Here is a 21,047-nt window from a genome sequence, read left to right as displayed (position 1 = left end):
GATTGCTGCCCAGATCACTACACTTTACTGCCCAGATCACTCTTCTAAAAAAAAGTTCAGTCCAGGTCTCCCCACTCCTCGAGGACCTCTAGTGGTTTCCCATCCACCTCTGCATCGAACAGAAACTCCTTACCACTGGCTTTAAGGTACTGGAACACCCGACTCCCTCCTATCTTACATCCCTGATTCCCTACTACAGCCCAGATTGCAAACTCTGCTCCTTTAGCACCAGCTTCCTCACTGTGCCCTGAACTCATCTATCTCACCACCTTCCCCTTTCCCAAGTCCTCCCGCTAGCCTGGAACTCCCTCCCCCTCCATAAACACCCGACCACCACTCTTTCCACCTTCAAAGTCTTGTTGGATTCACTCTGCCTCTGACAAGCAGCGTGGTCTCATGGAAAGAGCCCAGGCCTGGGAGTAAGAGGACCTAGGTTCTAATTCCAGCTCTGCCGATTGCTATGTGACCTTGGGCACTTCACTTCTCTGTGAGTTACCTCATCTGCAAAATGGGGATTAAATCCTCCTCCCTCCAATTTAGTCTGTGAACTCCATGCGGGACAAGGGACTGGGTCCGACTGATCAACTTATACCTACCCTAGTGCTTGGAAAAGTGCTTGGCACATAGTAAGCGTTTAATAAATACCATAAAAAGAAATAATCATCCCAGGCAAACAGCTGTGAGCTCATTGGTGGGGGGGAGGGTGGCTCATTAGGTCCAGCCATAGCCAACTTGGGGTCCTCACGGCCACTCCCCAGAGCTCCCAGAGTCTCCTAGATCCCTCAGAGTCCCAGGTGCCTCTGTCCCCTCACTGCCAGGACTCCCATCCAAGCCTGATGGTGTCGGCAGTGGTGGCAGTTGAAGCTGCCACACTGGGCTCACCATGTGGGGCTTGGCCCTCTGACCTGGGTGGGTCGGGGTCACTGGGGAGGTAATCCAATACATCATCTGGGAGGGCCCAGCAGGATGCCTCCTTCTCCCACAGCGCAGAGATGACTTGCTCCAGCTCCTCGTGGGCTTCTCCCAAACACGCCGGACCCTCCCCTTCTCCCTCAACTGGGGCCTCAGCAACACTGACAGGGGACCCGGGGAAGGCTGCGGAAGGGACCAAATGGCAATCGGTCACCGATAATCAGAGACAATCAGAGGAATTTCCCCATCCCCAGGTCCTGTGAAAGGGTTGAGGGAGAAGGGAAATCGGGTTTGGGCAGAGGGGGAGGCTGCGTCCACACCAGTGGCTAGTGTTGATGGTTCTAATTTCCCACCCTCTCTGGTCACCCCTCCAAATCAGACCATCTAAACTCTCAGGGCAATATTGGTCATGTGGCTCTCGAATGTTGGACAGGTGGGCCCTTCACTTCCTTCCCCAGTGGGCTCCTAGCTCTGAAGCCCCATGGACCAGTGCTCAGGGCCTGGTCTACTGGTCAGATCTTTACTGCCATCTTGTCTACTGCATCATCCTCCTCGCCGATCTCACCCAACACCTATCTCTCCCCACTCCAGTTCATCCCACAGCACTTGTGTACAGATCTTCAAATTACATATTATAAATTACTTGCTTATTTATATTAATGTCTGTCTCCTCCTCTAGACTGTACTTTTGTTGTGGGCAGGGGATGTCTGTAATAGTGTTATATTGTACTCTCCCAAGTGCTTAGTACAGTGCTCTGCACACTATAAGTGCTCAATAAATAGAACTGACTGAGTAGGGAACGTGTCTGCTGATTCAGTTGGGTTGTACTCTCCTAAGCACTTAGTACAGTCTTCTGTACATAAGTGCTCAATATAATTGATTGAATGATTGATTGATTGATACTACAGTACGCTGCCTGGATCACATTTCTACAGAAACGTTCAGTCCACGTCTCCCCACTCCTCAAAGACCTCCAGTGGTTTCCCATCCACTTTTGCATCAAACAGAAGCTCCTTACCCCTGATTTTAAAGTACTGAAACACCTGACTCCATCCTATCTTACATCCGATTCCTTACTACAGCCCAGATTGCACACTCTGCTCCTCTAACTCCAGCTTACTCACTGTGACCCGAGCTCCTCTATCTCACCACTGACCCCTTTCCCAAGTCCTCTGCCTAGCCTTGAACTACCCGCCCCCTTCGCCCCCAGCCCCCTCTTTATATGCCAGACCACCACTCTTTCCACCTTCAAAGCCTTATTGGAATCACTTTGCTTCTGACAAACATCGTGGCCTATTGGAAAGAGTGTCGGCCCGGGAGTCAGAGGACCTGGTTTCTAATCCCAGCTCTGCCCATTGCTTTCTCTGTGAACTCGAGGAAGTCACTATACTTCTCTGTGTCTCAGTTACCTCATCTGCAAGACAGGGATTAAATCATCCCCCCGCCAATTTAGTCTATAAACCCCATGTGGGACAGGGACTGTGTCCAACCTGATCAACCTATATGTACCCCAGTGCTTGGAAAAGTGTTTGGCACACAGTAAGTGATCAACGGATAGGATAAAAGGAGCCTGGGCAAAGAGGTATGGGCGGTTGGAGGGGGTGAGGTTCAGCAGGCCCATCCCTGGTCAGCCCGGGATTCACACCACCACTCCCCAAAGCTCCCAGCGGCTCTAAGACCCCATGGGATCCGTCACTGCTAGGACCCCCACCCAAGCCTTACGGTGTCGGTGGTGGTGGTGGCTGATGACCCCTCTCAGGGCTCACCTGGTGGGGCTTGGGAATGTGAGCTGGGCAGGTCGGAGTCTCCGGCGAAGTAATCCAGCACATTGTCCATGAGGGCCCAGCAGGATGCATCCTTGCTCTGCAGCTCATGGATGACTTGCTCCAGCTCCTCTTGGGCCACCCTTAACCATACCGGACCCTCCCCATACCCCGCATCTGGGGCTGCAGGGGTGCGGGCTGGGGAACTGGGGGAGGCTACAGAAGGGACCACATGGCAATTGGTCAGTGGGCCAACCTGATCTCAGGAGAGAGAAAATCAGAGGGGGTTTTCTGGCCCTAGGCCCCATGAGGTTGGGGGTGAAGGGGAATCGGGTTTGGGCAGAGGGAGAGGCTGCAGCCCACCTGGCATCCCCTGCCCCCACCCCATGTCTAGTGCTGATGGTTCTGATTTCCCACCCTCCCCGGTGACCCCACCAAATCGGCCCATCTAAACTCTAGGGGGTAAGATCGATCATGTGGCTCTCAAATGTGGGACTGGTCGGCCCTTCATTTCCTTCCGCAGTGGGCTCCAAGCTCCGAAGCCCCGTGGATCAGTGCTCAGAGCCCGGTCAACTGGTCAGATCTTTACTGCCGTCTTGTCTACTGCATCAGCCTCCTCACCAATTTCACCTGCCTCCTGTCTCTCCCCACTCCAGTTCATCCCACAGCACTTGTGTAAAGATCTTAAAATTACATATTATAAATTACTTGTTTTAATTCATATTCATGTCTGTCTCCCTCTCTAGACTGTAAGATTGTTTTGGGCAGGGGATGTAGGTTATAATCTTATATTGCACTCTCCCAAGTGCTTAATACAGTGCTCTGCATACAGTAAGCACTCGATAAATACCACCGACTGACTGGGCAGGGAACATGCCTGCTGATTCTGTTGTGCTGTACTCTCCCAAGAACTCAGTACAGTGTTCTGCACATAGTAAGTGATGAATAAATATCACTGACTGACTGCTTGTGTGGTACCACACTCTGCTGCCCAGATCACTTTTCTAAAAAAAACGTTCTGTCCACATCTCCCCACTCGTCAAGGACCTCCAGTGGTTTCCCATCCACCTCCGCATCAAACACAAACACCTTACCATTGGCTTTAAAGTACTGAAACATCTGACTCCCTCCTATTTTACAACCATGATTCTGTATAACATCCCCAACACACACTCTGTTCCTCTAACGCTGGCTTACTCACTGTGCCCTGAGCTCACCTATCTCACTGCCGACTCCTTTCCCAAGTCCCCGCCCCATGTAGGACAATCTTAATACCTTGAATCTATCCCAACACTTAGAGCTTGGAACCTAGTAAGTGCATAACAAATACTATCAATATTATTATTATCATGTTATGCGCCCGACCACCCCTCTTTCCACCCTTGAATCCCTGCTGGATTCACTTTGCCTTTGAAAAGCAGCGTAGCCTAATGGAAAGAGCCCAGGCCTGTAGTCAGAGGAGTTGGGTTCTAATCCCAGGTCTGCCGATTGCTTTCTCTGTGAACTCGGGCAAGTCACTTCACTTCTCTGTGACTCAGTTACTTCATCTGCAAAATGGAGATTAAATCCTACTCCCTCAAACTTGGTCTGTGAGCCCCATGTGGGGCAGGGACTGTGTCTGACCCGATCAACGTGCATCTACCCCAGTGCTTGAAACAATGCTTGGCACGCAGTAAGCATTCAACAAATACCTTAAAAAGGAAGAACCATCCTAGGCAAACAGGTGTGGGTTCATAGAGGGGGTGAGGCTCAGCGGACACAGCCGTGGTCAGCCTGGGGTCCACACGACCACTCCCCAAGGCCCCCAGCAGCTCCTAGACCCCACGGAGCCCAGCTGCCTTTGTCCCCTTGCTGCCGGGACCCTCACCCAAGCCTGACGGTGTTGGCAATGTTGGCGGCTGACCCCCCTTCGCTGGGCTCACCTGGTGGGGCTTGGGCCCCCTGTTTGGGTGGGTCAGAATCTCCAGTGATGAAATCCAGCATGTCATCTGGGAGGGCCCAGGAGGATGGGCCCTTCGCCCGCAGCTCAAGGATGACTCGCTCCAGCTCCTCGTGGGTTTCCCCGGACCATGTCGGACCCTCCCCCTCCTCAGCAGCCAGGGCCTCAGGGGCACAGACTGGAGAAGTGGGGGAGGCTGCGGAAGGGACCGAATGGCAATTGGTCACTGGGCTGACCCCATCTCAGGACAGAGACAGTCAGAGGGGTTTCCCCAGCCCCGGGCCCCATGACAGGGACGAGGGGTGAAGGGAAATGGGGTTTGGGCAGAAGAGGCTGCAGCTGACCTGGCACCCACACCAGTGACTAGTGCCTATGGTTCTGATTTCCCGCCCTCCCTGGTCACCCCTTCAAATTGGCCCATCGAAACTCTTGGGGAGAGATCGGTCATGTGGCTCTCAAATGTTGGACTGGTGGGCCCTTCATTTCCTTCCCCTGTGGGCTCCAAGCTCTGAAGCCCCGCGGAACAGTGCTCTGGGGACAGAACTTGTGCACAGATCTTTAAATTGTATGGCATAAACTGCTTGATTATTCATATTCATGTCTGTCTACCCCTCTAGACTGTAAGCTTGTTGTGAGCAGGGGATACCTGGTACAGTGTTACACTGTACCCTCTGAAGCGCTTAGTTCAGTGCTCTGCACACAGTAAGCACTCAATAAATACCATTGACTGACTGGGCAGGGAACATGTCTGCTGATTCTGTGCTGCTGTACTCTCTGGAGTGCTTACTACAGTGTGCGGCACACGGTAAGTGCTCAATACACACCACTGACTGATTGATTGATACTACACTCCGCTGCCTGGATCACTTTCCTAATAAAACGTTCAGTCCACATCTCCCCATTCCTCTAGAAACTCCAGTGGTTGCCCATTTCCTGGGCATAAAACAGAAACTCCCTACCAATGGCTTTAAGGTACTGAAACACTGACTCCCTCCTATCTTACATCCACGGCCTGGGAGTCAGAGAACCTGGGTTCTAATCCCAGCTCTGCCCATTGCTTTCTCTGTGACCTTGGGCACGTCACTTCACTTCTCTGTGCCTCAGTTACCTCATTTACAAAATGGGGATTAAATCCTCCTCCCTCCAATTTAGTCTGTGAGCCCCATGTGGGACAGGGACTGTGTCTGACCTGATCAATTTATATCTACCCCAAGTGCTTGAAACAGTGCTTGGCACACAGTAAGCATTCAACGAACACCATAAAAGAAAGAACCATCCCGTGCAAACAGGTATGGGCTCTCGGAGGGTTGAGGCTCAGCAGGCCCAGCGGTGGTCATTCTGGGGTCCACACGAACACTCCCCATTAGTCCCAGCAGCTCCTAGACCTCATGGGGTCTCGGGTGCCTTTGTCCCCTGGCTGCTGGGACCCCCACCCAAGCCTGATGGTGATGGCAGTGATGGTAGCTGATGCCCCCTCGCCGGGCTCACCTGGTGGGGTTCTGGTCCCCGGGCCGGGAGTGTCGGAGTCTCCGGCAAAGTAATCCAGCACGTCATCGGGGAGGGTCCAGCAGGATGTGTCCTTCACCCGCAGCTCACAGATGACTTGCTCCAGCTCCTCACGAGCCTCCCCCGACCACCCCGCACCCTCCCCCTCCTCAGCAACCAGGGTCTCAGGGGTGCAGACTGGGGAACTGGGGGAGGCTGCGGAAGGGACCGAATGGCAATCTGTTACCGGGCTGACCCCAACTCAGGAGAGAGACAATCAGAGGGGTTTCCTCAGCCCCAGGCCCTGTGACAGGGTCAAGGGGTGAAGGGAAATGGGGTTTGGGCAGAGGGGGAGGCTGCAGCCGACCTGGCATCCACACCAGTGGCTAGTGCTGATGGTTCTGATTTCCCGGCCTCCCTGGTCACCCCTTCAAATCGGCCCATCCAGACATCCAGACTCTCGGGGCAAGATTGGTCATGCAGTTCTCAAATGTTGGACTGGTGGGCCCTTCACTTCTTCCCCAGTGGGCTCCAAGCTCTGAAGCTCCACAGACCAGTGCTCAGGGTCCAGTCTACTGGTCAAACCTTTACTACCACCTTGACTACTGTATCACCCTCCTCACCGATCTCACCTGCCTCCTCTCTCCACTCCAGTTCATTCCACAGCACTTTTGCACAGACCTTTAACTTTCATGTCATAAACTGCTCAATTATTTCCATTCATGTCTATCTCCTCCTCTAGACTCTAAGCTTTTTGTGGGCAGCGGATGTCTCTTACAGTGTTATATTGTACTCTTCCAAGCGCTTAGTCCGGAGCTCTGAACACAGTAAGCTCTCAATAAATACCATTTACTAACTGACTGACTGGGCAGGGAACATGTCTGCTGATTCTGTGTGTTGTACTCTCCCAAGCACTTAGTAAAGTGCTCTGCACATGGTAAGTGATCAATAAATACCACTGACATTGATTGCTTGATTGATACCACACTCTGCTGCCCAGATCACTTTTCTAAAAAAAAACCATTCAGTCCACATCTTCCCACTTCTCAAGGATCTCCAGTGGTTTCCCATCCACTTCTGCATCAAACAGAAACTCCTTACCATTGGCTTTAAAGTCCTGAAACACCTGACTCCCTCCTTTTCTTACATCCCTGATTCCTTACTACAGCCCAGCTCCCACACCCCATTCCCCTAGCTCCAGCTTCCTCGCTGTGCCCTGAGCTCATCTATCTCACTGCCGAACCCTTTCCCAAGTCCTCCCCCTAGCCTGGAACTCCATCCCCCTCCATATATGCGCAACCACCACTCTTTCCACCCTCAAAGCCTTGTTGGATTCACTTTGCTTCTGGCCTTTTGGAAAGAGCCCAGGCCTGGTGGTTGGAGGACCTGGGTTCTAATCCCAGCTCTGCCGATTACTCTGTGAAGTCAGGCAAGTCACTTCACTTCTCTGTGCCTCAGTTACTTCATCTGCAAAATGGGGATTAGATCCTCCTCCCCCCAACTTAGCCTGGGAGCCCCATGTGGGACTGGGACCGTGTCTGACCTGATCAACTTGTATCTACTGCAGTAAGCGTTCAACAAATACCATAAAAAGAAAGAACCATCCCAGGTAAACAGGCTCCTGGAGGGGTTGAGGCTCAGCAGACACAGCCATGGTCACTCCCGAGTCCCAGAAGCTCCTCGACCCCACGGGATCCTGGATGTCTTTGTCCCCTTGTTACTGGGACCCCCACCCAAGCCTGATGGTGTTGGTGGTGATGGCAGCTGATGCTCCCTCGCTGGGCTCACCTGGCGGGGCTCTGGTCCCCGGACCGGGTGCATCGGAATCTCCGGCAAGGTAATCCAGCACATCATCCGGGAGGGTCCAGCAGGATGAGTCTTTCACCTGCAGCTCATCGATGACTCTCTCCAACTCCTCGTGGGCCGGACCCTCTTCCTCCCCGACAACCAGGGCTGCAGGAGCATGGACGGGGTACCGGGAAGAAGCTGCAAAGTGGAGGAAATGGGAATCAGTCATTTGGCTTTGTCTTTCCAACCAATTGATCAAACAATCAATGGTATTTATTGAGCAGTTACTGTATGCAGAACACTACTAAGAGTACAACATAACAGTATTTCAGACACGTTCCCTGCCCACAACCGAGGCATGTTCAGGGCAAGGGCAAGGCTGGGGCAAGTCCGCCAGCTCCTAAGACAGCAGGAAAGGGCAGAAAGCCAATGGGGAGGACAGGCGGGGCATCAGGAAATCGATGGAGGACATGATCAAGAAGACTTCCAAGACCTCTAGACTCTAAGCTCGTCCTCTAGACTCTGAGTTCATCCCCTAAACTGTAAGTTCACTGTGGGAAGGGAATGTGTTGGTTATATTGTTCTACTGGACTCCCTCGAGCACTTAGTACAGTGTTTTGTACACACTAAGCGGTCAATAAATACTACTGACTGACCGACTGATTTCCAAGGGACAGCGGTGGGCGGGGTGGTGGGGGCTCTCAGAAACACCCATGACATCCATGACACCCATGAAGCCCTTCCCCCTGGAACGGGCCTGAGGGTCTCAAAGACTTTCCCAACCCAACAATCAATCAATCAACGGTATTTATGGAGTGCTTACTATGTGCTGAACCCTGTACTAAGCCCTTGGGAGAGTCCAATAGAACAGAGTTAGTAGATGTGATCCCTGCCCGCAGGGATCTTACCGTCTAGAGCAGAAGCCAGATGTTACAATAAATTACTGACAAGGGAAACAGTAGAGAATAAAGAAGTGAAAAAAGTGCTGGGGGATAGGGTGAGTATCAAACTACTTGAAAGGTTTCACAGGCAGCGGGTTGGTGATGCAGAGGGATTAGCGGGTAGGGGAAATGAGGGATTAGTGTGAGAAGGCCTCTTGGAGGAGATGTGATTTCAGTGAGCCTTTGAAGGTGGGGAGGGTGGTGGATTGCCGAAGGTGAACGGGGAGTTCCAGGCCAGGGAAGCAGCGAGGCCTAGTGCAAAAGAATCCAGGAGTCAGAGGACCTGAGTTCTAATTCCGGCTCTGCCACTTTGCTGTGTGACTTTGGGCCAGTCACTTCCCTTCTCTGTGCCTCAGTTCCTTCATCTGTAAACTGGGGATTAAATCCTCCTCTCTCCAATTTAGACTGTGAGCCCGCTGTGGGACAGGGATTGTGTCCAACGTGACTCCCCTGCATCTACGCCAAAGCTTAGTACAGTGCCTGGCACAGAGTAAGCTCTGAACAAATACTGTAAGAAAACGAAAAGAGAAGTGGCGTGTCTTAGTGGAAAGAGCGTGGGTCTAGGAGTCAGAAAGATCTGGGTTCTATGCCCAGCTCTTCCACGTGTCTGCTGTGTGACCTTGGGCAAGTGATTTCACTTTTCTGGGCCTCAGTTACCTCATCTGTAAAATGGGGATTAAGAGTGTGAGTCCTACAGGAGACAGGGGCTGTGTCCAACCTGATTAGCTTGTATCTACTTCAGCACTTAGAACAGTGCTTGGCACATAGTAAGCGTTTAACAAATATCACAATTATTATCAATTATTATTAAAAGGAAAAAGGGAGGATGTGGACCAGGGGTCAATGGCGGGACAGATGAGATGGGGGTACGGCGAGTAGGTTCATTCCTTCATTCAATAATTCAGTTGTATTTATTGAGTGCTTACTGGGCACAGAGCACTCTACTAAATGCATGGAAAAGTACAACAGAACAATAAACAGACACATTCCCTGCCTGCGATGAGCTCACAGTGTAGAGGGGGAGACAGACATTAATATAAATAAGTAAATAAATTACAGGTATGTACATAAGTGCTGTGGGGCTGGGAGGGGGGATGACTAAAAGGAGCAAGTCAGGGCAGTGCAGAAGGGAGTGGGAGAAGAATAAAGTATGGCTTAGTCAGGGAAGGCCTCCTGTAGGAGATGGGCCTTCAATAAGGCTTTAAAGCAGGGGAGAGTCATTGTCTGTTAGATATGACAGGGCTGAAAATGCCTGGTCTGATTTCCCATGGCCATTTACATTAAATATCTTGGCCGTGGGCTTCAAATCTCTCTCCTCTGTAATCTCATATTTGGCCCTGCCATCAGGACATCTCTTCACAGATGTCTCACCAGCACCTCAGACTCATGTCTAAAAGCAAATGGTCCCTCTTCCCTCCCGAATCTTCTTCCAATTACCTGTTCCATCACAGTTGACAACCATCATCCTCCCCGTTTCTCTCAAGCCGGAAACCATGGCATTATCCTTGATTCCTTCCATTCAACCCCTACGCTATTGATGCCTGTCTACTTGCTTTGTTGTCTGTCTCCCCCCTTCTAGACTATGAGCCCGTTGTTGAGTAGGGACGGTCTCTGATGCTCAATTGTACTTTCCTAGCGCTTAGTGCAGTGTACACAGTAAGCGCTCAATAAATACGACTGACTCAATGAATGAATATGAGTTGGGGTGGGGTGATATGGAGAGGAGAGGTGGGCGTGAGGGGAGCAGGCCGTCCTTGCCGCTTCGTGAAGGATAACACATGGATTGGAGCAGGACCGACTAGGGAGGCCCCCCGGGACCACCATGGCTCTTACCTGGGCCACTCAGAGGCTCGTCCTTGCCCAGGGACTGAGCAACCTGGCTGACAAAGTCAAACAGGTCCCAGGATTCCTTCTGCGGGTCTGCGTCCGGGGGATAGGCTGACTCCTCCACATCTCTGCCCAGCCACCGCCGTTTCTGCCCTTCCTGAGGATTGGGCCCAGTGGCTTGCCTCTTCCTACCTCTGGGGTCTGAGGAACACGAGGGTACTGAGCCCAACAAAGCCGGGAGCTCTGCATTAGAATCAGAGGAAGCGGTGGATGGTGGGCCTGCCCTCCAGAACCGAGGAGCCCGCGGGGATCCCAGAAATTAATCGGTCAATTAACGGTATTTATTGAGTGCTTAATGTGTGCACAGCACTGTACTAAATGCTTGGGAGAGACAAATACAACGGACTTGGGAGACACGTACCGTTCCCACCATGAGCTTATAGTCTACAGGAATTAGTCAATCATTCAGTGGCATTTATCGAGTGTTTATGGTGTGCAGAGCACTGTACTAAGTACTTGGGAGAGTCCAATACAACAGAGTTGGTAGATACAATTCCTGCCCACAATGAGCTTACAGTCTAGAGGGGAGGGGGGACAGACATTAACCAATCAATCAGTGGTATTCAATGAATACTTACTCTGTGCAACGCACTCTACTAAGCACTGGGAGAGTATAATAATAATAATAATACTTGCAGTATTTGTTAAGCGCTTACGATGTGCCAGGCACTGTACTAAGCGCTCGGGTGGATGCAAGCAAATTAGTTTGGACACAGTCCCTGTCCCCCTTGGGACTCATGGTCTCAATCCCCATTTTACAGATGAGGTAACCGAGACCCAGAGAAATCAAGTCACTTGCCCAAGGTCCCACAGCAGACAAGTGGCAGTGCCGGGATTAGAACCCATGACCGTTCATTATATATTACAATGGAGTTGGTGGACACATTTCCTGCCCACAAGGAGCTTACAGTCTAGAGGGGGAGACAGACATTAATACAAATCAATGAATTATGGACATGTACGTAAGTGTTTTGGGGTTGAGGGAGAGGTGAGTAAAGAATGGAAATCTAAGTGCAAGGGCAACGCAGAAGGGAGAGAGAGAGGAGGAAATGAGGGCTTAGTTGGAGAAGGCCTCTTGGAGGAGAAGTGATTTTAATAAGGCTGTCAAAGTGGGGAGAGTGGTGGTCTGGCATATATGGAAGGAGAAGGATGAAGGAAAAGGGAAATCAGATAATAATAATAATGTTGGTATTTGTTAAGCGCTTACTATGTGCAGAGCACTGTTCTAAGCGCTGGGGTAGACACAGGGGAATCAGGTTGTCCCACGTGGGGCTCACAGTCTTCATCCCCATTTTACAGATGAGGTAACTGAGGCACAGAGAAGTGAAGTGACTTGCCCAAGGTCACACAGCAGACAAGTGGCAGAGCTGGGATTCGAACTCATGACCTCTGACTCCAAAGCCCGTGCTCTTTCCACTCTGGGGGTTCCCAAAAATCCAGGAGACCTCTGTCCCAGGGGATCATTGGCTCTTTCTCATTCATTCATTCATTTGTATTTCTTGAGCGCTTGCTGTGTGCAGAGCACTGTACTAAGCACGTGGGAGAGTACATTATAACAATAAACAGACACATTCCCTGCCCACAATGAGCTTACAGTCTCAAGTGCTTAGTACAGTGCTTTGTACATAGTAAGCGCTCAATAAATATGATTGATTTCTCCCCAACGCCCCTCAGGGGATTTGGGCCCTGGCTGGCCCCTGCCAGCCCCCGCCTGATGCCAGGCATGATAAGGAACAGAGCGGCGAGGGGGCTGTGATGTTCTGAGCACGGCAGAAAACTCCCACCCACGCTACCCGAGGGGCGTCCCCCTTCTGCATCCCCATTCTGTGCGGGAAAGCAACCACAGGACTCTTGGGTGAAGCCGGGCATATTGTCCTCATGTGGCTGAGGGCTAAGTTTTGGGTTTCCATCACAGGGAGAGCTGGTAAGAGACGCTGGGTGGGGGCTGTTGGCAAGCTGAAGAACCCTGATGACTGTGGTACTGGTTGAGTGCTTACTATGTGCCCAGTGCTGTACTGAGCACTGGCGTCGATGCAAGGTAAGCAGATTGGACAGAGTCCCTGTCCCGACCAGGGCTCACGATCTGAGTAGGAGGCAGAACAGGTAGTGAGCCCCCATTTTGTAGATGAGGGAACGGAAGCACAGAGATGTGAAGTGACCTGCCCAAGGTCACACTGCAGGGAAGTGACAGAGACAGGATTGGAACCCAGGTCCTCTGAAGTGCCAGGACCGGATGCTTTCCAGTAGATAACACTGCTTCTCATGGAATGGAAAGCGATCAGTGCATTTATTTATATTAATGTTTGCCTCCTCCTCTAGACTACAGACATGTCTACCAACTCTGTAATATTGTCCTCTCCCCATTGCTTAGTGCAGTGCTCACCTCACACTAAGCGCTCAATGAATAGCATCGATTGATGATGATGATGATGACAGTGAGGGTGTCATTCCTCTAGGGTCCATCCTCCCTGAGGCCCTGCCATCTTCCCCACCCCTCCCGACCCCCTCATGTTCCACCGCTCCCACCACGACCCCACTTCCTTCCCCGGGCCCACTGGGTTAGAATTCCCTGGTGCCGATCACTTTACCCGGAATTTCCGGTGGAATGGGTGCTTGTCCCTCCTCACTGCTTTGGCACTCCATCAGGTCCGGCGGGCTGGACTCGACAGCAGGGTCATCCCGGGGAGGGAGCACAGTGCTGGAGAACGGGGGGCTACGGCCGGCCATCACACAGCCACGGTTCACCGGGCTCTCCCTCTGGCCTGTGGTCTGTCCGACGCGGGGCTCAGGAGGGCTGGAGAAGCTGGAGGTAATAATGTTGGTATTTGTTAAGCGCTTACTATGTGCAGAGCACTGTTCTAAGCACTGGGGTAGACACAGGGGAATCGGGTTGTCCCACGTGGGGCTCCCAGTCTTCATCCCCATTTTACAGATGAGGTAACTGAGGCCCAGAGAAGTGAAGTGACTTGCCCACAGTCACACAGCTGACAAGTGGCAGAGCCGGAATTTGAACCCATGACCTCGGACTCCAAAGCCCGTGCTCTTTCCACTGAGCCACACTGCTTCGGGCTTCCTCAGGCGGGAGCTGTAGGTCGGGGGGAGGGGGAATGAAGAGCAGATATGATCCTGGAGGGACGGTGGGACACCAGCGGCCTCCCCTCCCAGTCTCTGCCCACAAGGGGCTTCCGGGCTAGAGCAGGGATACTGATCAGCAGGACTGACAGGCCAGCCGGAGGAAGAAGATGGGGTCAGGCCCTTTAGGGGTGGCATTGGTCTACCTCTTTTCGCCCCCGACCCTGCAGGGAGGGCCTCTGGGGGCCCGAGTCCAATCCCGCCATTCCCCTGCCTCCCTGCCAGTGGCACGTACCACCTGTCTGTGGCGAGTCCTACTCTGGCTCCGCCAATGACAACTGGGCACGGCTTCCTGGGCAGTGATCCACCAATTGGGATGCAGGGGCCTCTGGGCCCCTGTGCGGGGGAAAGGGAGGGAGAGAGTGAGGGAGAGAGACAGAGTCAGAGAGAGAAGACAGGGAGAGATAGCAGAGACAGAGAGAGATAGAGAGTGAGACACAGAGAGAGAAAGAGGGAAGGGCGAGGTGATGGACCCCCTTCCTTCCGCAGGGGAAGAGTTCACTCTAAACCACGGGATATCATTCACCCCCAAGTGTTCAATCAGTAATCATCCCTTAAGGCTAGGGAACATGTCTACCAACTCTGCTGTATTGTGCTCTCCCAAGTGAGTTAGTACAGTGCTGGGCACATTGTAAGCACTCAATTTAAGCCACTGATTGATTAACTGATAATCCAGTTTGCATCAGTTGATCTTTTCCACCCTAATCTGCAAAACGGCACCTTACGCCGTTTCTACACCGTTAGCTCACTGAGGGCAGGAGACGTGTCTACCAACTCTGTTGTATTGTACTCTCCCAAATGCTTAGTACAGACTCTGCACAACGTAGATGCTCAATAAATACTATTGATGATGACGATGATCGTCGTGGGTTCTAATCCCGACTCCGCCACTTGTCTGCTGTGTGACCTTGGGCAAATCACTTAACTTCTCTGTGCCTTGGGTACCTCATCCAAATGGGGATTAAGACTGTGAGCCCCACGTGGGACAACCTGATTATTACCTTGTATTTCCCCCAGAGCTTACAACAGTACTTGGCACATAGTAAGCGCTTAGCAAATACCATGTGAAACGGCTTTCTCGATCCACTGAAAGAGCTCTGTTAAGCAAGCGGAGGTTGTGACTACATACTTTGCTCTCCCAAGCGTGTAGTAGATTGATCTGCACACAAATGCTCAATAAATGCCCCCATCTGGTTGACTGCTGTACTTTCATCGCTATTAACCAGTAGTCACTCTACCAAGTCAGTGAAAACATTCCAAAGGGAGGTGCAGGGACGTTCTCAGCTCTTGGGAACAAATTATTCTTTGATCGATCAATCCAAAGATCAATCGTACTTATTGAGTGCTTACGATGTACAGAGTGGTATAGTCCAACAGAGTTGGGTGATACGATCCCTGCCCACAAGATTCTTGTAGTTCACAAAGCTGTGGTATTTATTGCGTTTACTGTATGTTGAGCACTGCGCTTTCTTCTTGGGCGAGCACAATACAGTGGAGTTTACTGACATGTGTCCTGTCCGCAAAGAGCTTACAATCTAGAGTAATCAATCAATGAATGGTATTTATTGAGAGCTTACTGTGTGCAGAACACTGTATTAAGCACTTGGGAAAGTACAATGCAACGGAGTTGCTAGACATGTTCCCTGCTTGTGAGAAGCTTACATTCTAGAGGAATATATAATAATAACAATGATGGTATTTGTTAAGCGCTTACTATGTGCCAAGCACTGATCTAAGCATTGGGGGAGATACAAGGTAATTAGGTTGTCCCACAAGGGGCTCACAATCTTAATCCCTATATTACAGATGAGGCTACTGAGGCACAGAGAAGTGACTTGCCCCAAGTCACACAGCTGACCAGTGGCAGAGCTGGGATTAGAACCCACGACCTCTGACTGCCCAGCCCGGGCTCTTTCCACTGAGCCACGCTGCTTCTCTAATAATAATGGTATTTATTAAGTGCTTACTATGTGCCAAGCACTCTTCTAAGCACTGGGTTAGATACAAGATAATCAGGTTGTCTCTCATGGGGCTCATAGTTTTAACCCCCATTTTGCAGATGAGGTAATTGAGGCACAGAGAATAATAATAACAATGTTGGTATCTGTTAAGCGCTTACTATGTGCAGAGCACTGTTCTAAGCACTGGGGGAGATACAGGGTATTCAGGTTGTCCCACATAAGGCTCACAGTCTTAATCCCCATTTTACAGATGACATAACTGAGACACAGAGAAGTTAAGCGATTTGCCCACAGTCACACAGCTGACAAGTGGCAGACCCGGAATTCGAACCCATGACATCCAACTCCCAAGCCCGGGCTCTTTCCACTGAGCCATGTAACTGAGGCACAGAGAAGTTAAGTGACTTGCCCAAAGTCACAGAGCTGAAAAGTGGCGGAACCAGGATTAGAATCCACGGACTCTGACTCCCATGCCCTACTTTTTCCACTAAGCCATGCTGCTTCTCAATAAATCAGTGGTATTTATTGATTGCCTACTGTGTGCACTGCAGTAAGGACTGAAAGAACACGATACAGCAGAGTACATATACCCTGCCTAATCAACGGTATTTATTGGGCACTTACTACGTGCAGAGCCTTATACTAGGCGTTGGGGAGAGTACAATCCAACAGAATTAGAAGACATGCTCCCTGCTCATAATGAGTTTACAGTAGAGAGGGGAGCCCACATAGGGCTTCCGGTCCAGAGGAGGGTTAATAATTCTGGGATCCAAATGTCCACCTATTCCACACCCCAGTCCTTGTTCCTGGGCACAAGGATCTGCCGCGGAGGGTCTGTTGAGCACACACACTAGTTGAAACTTCCCTCTCCCTTTTGGTCTAGTGTTCTCCCTGCCACAGCTGATGTTCAATTCCCACTCAAGAAGATTGTTTCACCCTCATGTTCCTTCCACCTAATCTTGGATATTGAGGATTTCCCACCTCTGGAAACTCCTTCCCCCCCTTCCACCCCCTTGTCTCCTGGGATCACTCTTAGTGCACAGAATGGGACCTTTCTGGCCCTTTGATTTGGGGTGAGTATTCCTCAAACATTTCCCTAACAATAATAATAATGATGGTATTTATTAAGTGCTTACTATGTGCCAAGCACTGTTCTAAGCACTGTAGAAGGATTGCTCTGTGGGTCGGTTGTTGGGGTGGGAGTGACAAGGGATGGAGGCAGGGAGGCTGTTGGTGGGGAGAGGAACAGGGGGAAGGCAGTGGAAGTGAGGGAAGTAAGAGGAAGTGGGGGAAACCCGAGGTAAAGAGTGAAAGAGGGGGAAGTTAGAGGAAGAGGGGGAAGCAAATAGAAGGGTAGGAAACCAGGGGAAGTGGGGGAACCTTGAGGAAGAGGGCAAAACAAATGAAAGAGGGAGAAGCAAGTGAGAGAGGGGGAAGTGAGAAGCAGGTGAAGTGAATAGAAGAGGAGGAAACCGAGGGAAGTGGGGGAACCCTGAGGAAGAGAGTGAACTGAGTGAAAGTGGGAAGTGAGAGGGGGAAGTGAAAGGAAGAGGGGGAAGTGAACAGAAGAGGAGGAAGACAGGGGAAATGGAGGAACCCCAAGGAAGAGGATACAGCATTTGAAAGAGAGAGGAGTGAAAAAGAGGGCTGCGAGAGGAAGAGTGGGAAGTGAGAGGAAGGAGGGGAAGCAAATACAAGAGGAGGAAGCTAGAGGAAGTGGAAGAATGCCAAGAGGGGGACGCAAGTGAAAGAGGGAGGAGCCAGTGAGAGGGGGAAGTGAGAGGAAGAAGGGGAAACGAGGGAAAGAGGGGAAGAGAGAGGAAGAGGGGGAAGGGGTTAGTTAGCACGAAGAAGGGGAAGTGAGGAAATGAGAAAGAGAGAGGAGATGGAAGTGAGAGGAATGGGGAAGCGAGAGGAAGGAGAGAAAAAAAGAGGAAGAAGGGAAATGAATGGAAGAGGGAGAAGGAAGAGAAGAGGGGAAGTGAGAGGAAGAGGAGATAAGCTCAGGCTGATGAAATTGAAGGAAGAGCGAGAGAAAAGGGTGTCTGGGCTTTCCGATGTCTAAAGTTGTTTTGACGTCTGTTTCCCCCTTTAGGCTGCAAGCGCATGGAGGGCACAGAAGGTGTACAGCAACTCGTGGGCAGGGCAGGGACAGAGAGTGGCATTGCAGGCTGGTATGAAGAAGGGGAGTGGCAGGGAGGGAATGGAGTGGGATAGGGCATAGCAGGGATGGAAGGGGAGTGAATGGAGTGGGGCATGGCAGGGTGGGGACTGATGGGTAGTGGGTAGGTGGCAGGGCGTGGATGGAATGGGGCATGGCAGGGTGGGGATTGATGGGGCCTGGATGGGTGGCAGGGTGTGGATGAAGTGGGCATGGATGGAATAGGGTGTGGATGGGTGGCAAGGTGTGAATGGCGTGGGTATGGATGAAATGGGGTGTGGATGGGTGCCAGGACGTGAATGGAGTGGGCATGGATGGAATGGGGTATGGATGAGTGCCAGGGCGTGAATGAAGTGGGCATGGATGGAAAAGGGTGGGGAGTGGGGTGGGGAAGGAATGGGGTGTGGATAGGTGGTAGGGCTTGGGTGGGGATGGAGTGGGGTATGACACGGCAGGGATGGAGAGGGCAGGCCAGGACCGGGATTGGAGGGAGCGTGGCAGGCCGAGGGGGGCCCTCCCGAGGGTGGGGCGGATCCCTCTCCCCTCCCTCCCCCTACTTGGGGCATCAGCTGGGCCGGAGCTTGGGGCTCAGGAGGCCCGCCATGAGGGCGGAAGCCCCCGGGACGCTTGGGATCTGGTGACGGGGGACGGAAGGAGGACGTTAGTGGGGCCGGGGAGGCTTCACCGGACCAAGCTCCAACACGACGGCTTCCCCGTCGATGCGGCCCTGCCCTTCTGGGGCCCGAGCCTCCGGGGTCGCCATTCCCGGGCTAGCAATCGTTCCCTCCTCACCTTTTACCCGCCAAAGTGACTGTTGGGGGAGAGAAGGGGTCAGACTCGATTAACTGCTCCTCGCGGGCCTCCGCTTGGCCACGTGAGGCTACGGAGCATGCGCGTTGCTGGGTGGGGGGGGCACGAGGAGCTGGGGAGATTCTATCGTTAATCAGGGCCCAGGGGAGGGGGTGACCGCAAAGGACGGACAAAGACTCGACACGACGCCTTTCCCGTCGACGCGGCCCTGCCCCTCGGGGCCCCGGGACCCCGGGGTCGCCAATCCCGGGTGCCAATCGTTCCCTCCTCACCGTTTTCCCTCAAAATTGGCTGGCGGGAGGGGAGAGGTCAGAGTAGAGTAACTGCTCCTCACGTGCCACTGCGCCTGCCCACGTGCCTCTCCCCTGCCCACGTGCCTCTCTCCCTGCCCACATGAAGCTACCGCGCAGGCGCGTTACTATGGGCGGGGAGGCGGGAAGGGCGGGGGGCTGAGGCAGGCTGAAGCTTTACCCGATCGTTTCTATTGAGCGCTTAACTCCGTGCGGAGCACTGAACTAAGTGCTTGGGAGAGTAGAATATTACAGAGTTGGTAGACACATTCCCTGTCCACAAGGAGCTTACAGTTTTGAGGGGGAGGCAGACATTAATATAAATAAATTACAGATACGTATATAGGGGCCGTGGGGCTGGAAGAGGCAAGCAGATCTTTACCTGATTCCCCTGAAGCTGCCCCTTTGTTATGTATTTGCTAAGGCCTTATTTTGTGCCAGGCACTGTATGTAGCGTTTAGATATATATTTGATGCCCAAATCTGTATCTCCTCCCCTGTTCTCTCGCTCTCCCTCCAGGCTCGCATCTCCTCCTGCCTTAAGGACGTCTCCACCTGGATGTCCGCCTGCCACCTCAAACTCAACATGTCCAAGACTGAGCTCCTTGTCTTCCCTCCCAAACCCTGTCCTCTCCCCGGCTTTCCCATCACTGTGGTCAGCACTACCATCCTTCCCATCTCACAAGCCCACAACCTTGGTATCATCCTTGACCCCTCTCTCTCATTCACCCCACACATCCAATCTGTCACCAAACCTGCCGGTCTCACCTTCACAACATCGCCAAGATCCGCCTTTTCCTCTCCATCCAAACCACTACCCATACAATCACTCATATCCCAACTTGATTACCGCATCAGCATCCTTTCTGATCGCCCAACCTCCTGTTTCTCCCCTCTTCACTCCGCTGACCAGATTATCTTTCCACAGAAACGTTCTGGGCATGCCACCCCCCTCCTCAAAAATCTCCAGGAGTTGCCTATCAACCTCCGTATCAAGAAAAAACTCCTCACTATAGGCTTCAAAGCTCTCCATCACCTTGCCCCCTCCTACCTCACTTTCCTTCTCTCCTTCTATAGCCCAGTCCGTACACTTCACTCCTCTGGTGCTAATCTTTTCATTCATTCACTCGTATTTATTGAGCACTTACTGTATTTAGAGCACCGTACTAAGGGCTTAGCACTATGGTGCCTAGTTCTCACCTGTCCTGCTGTTGATCCCTGGCCCACGTTCTACCTCTGACCTGGAATACCCTCCTCAAATCTGCCAATCACCCTTTCCCCCTTCAAAGCCCTACTGAAGGCTCACCTCCTCCAGGAGGCCTTCCCAGACTAAGCCCCCCTTTTCCTCTGCTCCCCCTCCTCCCCATCTCCCCAACTTGCTCCCTTTGCTCTACCCCCACCCTCCCCACAACACTTATGTATATATGTACATATTTATAATTACTGCTCTTGATCCGTCACCAATGCCTGCCGGTCTCACCTTTACAATATCGCCAAGATCCGCCCTTTCCTCTCCATTCAAACGGCTATCCTACTGGTACAAGGTCTCATAATATCCCGCTGGATTATTGTGTCAGCCTTCTTTATGACCTCCCTTCCTCCTGTCTCTCCCCACTCCAGTCTACTCTTCATTCCGCTGCCCGGATCATCTTCCTGCAGAAACGCTCTGGTCATGTCATTCGCCTCCTCAAAAACCTCCAGTGGTTGCCCATCGACCTCCGCACGAAACAAAAGCTTCTCACTCTGGGCTTCGAGGCTCACCATCACCTTTCCCCCTCCTACCTCACCTCCCTTCTCTCTTTTTACTGCCCAGCCCTCACGCTCCCCTCCTCTGCTGCTCACCTCTTCACAGTTCCCCATTCACGCCTCTCCCGCCGTCGACTTCTGGCCCACATCCTCCCGCTGTCCCGGAATGCCCTCCCTCCTCACCTCCGCCAAGCTCTCTTCCCCACTTCAAAGCCCTACTTAGAGCTCACCT

The 21,047-nt window shown here is 52.1% G+C and overlaps 1 protein-coding gene across 4 annotated transcripts in view; it reads right to left on the bottom strand.

Annotated features, from left to right (window-relative positions):
• LOC103169698 overlaps positions 1 to 19,145 on the bottom strand; it is a 92,672-nt gene extending 73,527 nt beyond the window's left edge. The window contains exons 1-6 of one of the 4 annotated variants that reach the window (XM_029053978.1): positions 19,053 to 19,145; positions 13,305 to 13,519; positions 10,663 to 10,899; positions 7,889 to 8,086; positions 6,104 to 6,316; positions 4,599 to 4,811 (exon numbers count right to left, since the gene is read on the bottom strand). In XM_029053978.1, coding sequence (XP_028909811.1) covers positions 4,599 to 4,811; positions 6,104 to 6,316; positions 7,889 to 8,086; positions 10,663 to 10,899; positions 13,305 to 13,443 — 1,000 coding nt within the window. In that variant the 5' untranslated portion in view covers positions 13,444 to 13,519; positions 19,053 to 19,145. Of the gene's footprint in view, positions 1 to 4,598; positions 4,812 to 6,103; positions 6,317 to 7,888; positions 8,087 to 10,662; positions 10,900 to 13,304; positions 13,520 to 18,762; positions 18,844 to 19,052 lie in introns of those variants that run through there. The other 3 variants (XM_029053979.1, XM_039910596.1, XM_039910597.1) reach the window with 3 other exon arrangements.
• Between the last annotated feature and the right edge of the window lie 1,902 nt (positions 19,146 to 21,047).

This window comes from Ornithorhynchus anatinus, chromosome X3, assembly GCF_004115215.2.
Source record: "Ornithorhynchus anatinus isolate Pmale09 chromosome X3, mOrnAna1.pri.v4, whole genome shotgun sequence".
NCBI lineage: Eukaryota > Metazoa > Chordata > Mammalia > Monotremata > Ornithorhynchidae > Ornithorhynchus > Ornithorhynchus anatinus.
This window is presented reverse-complemented; position numbering and strand designations above follow the sequence as displayed.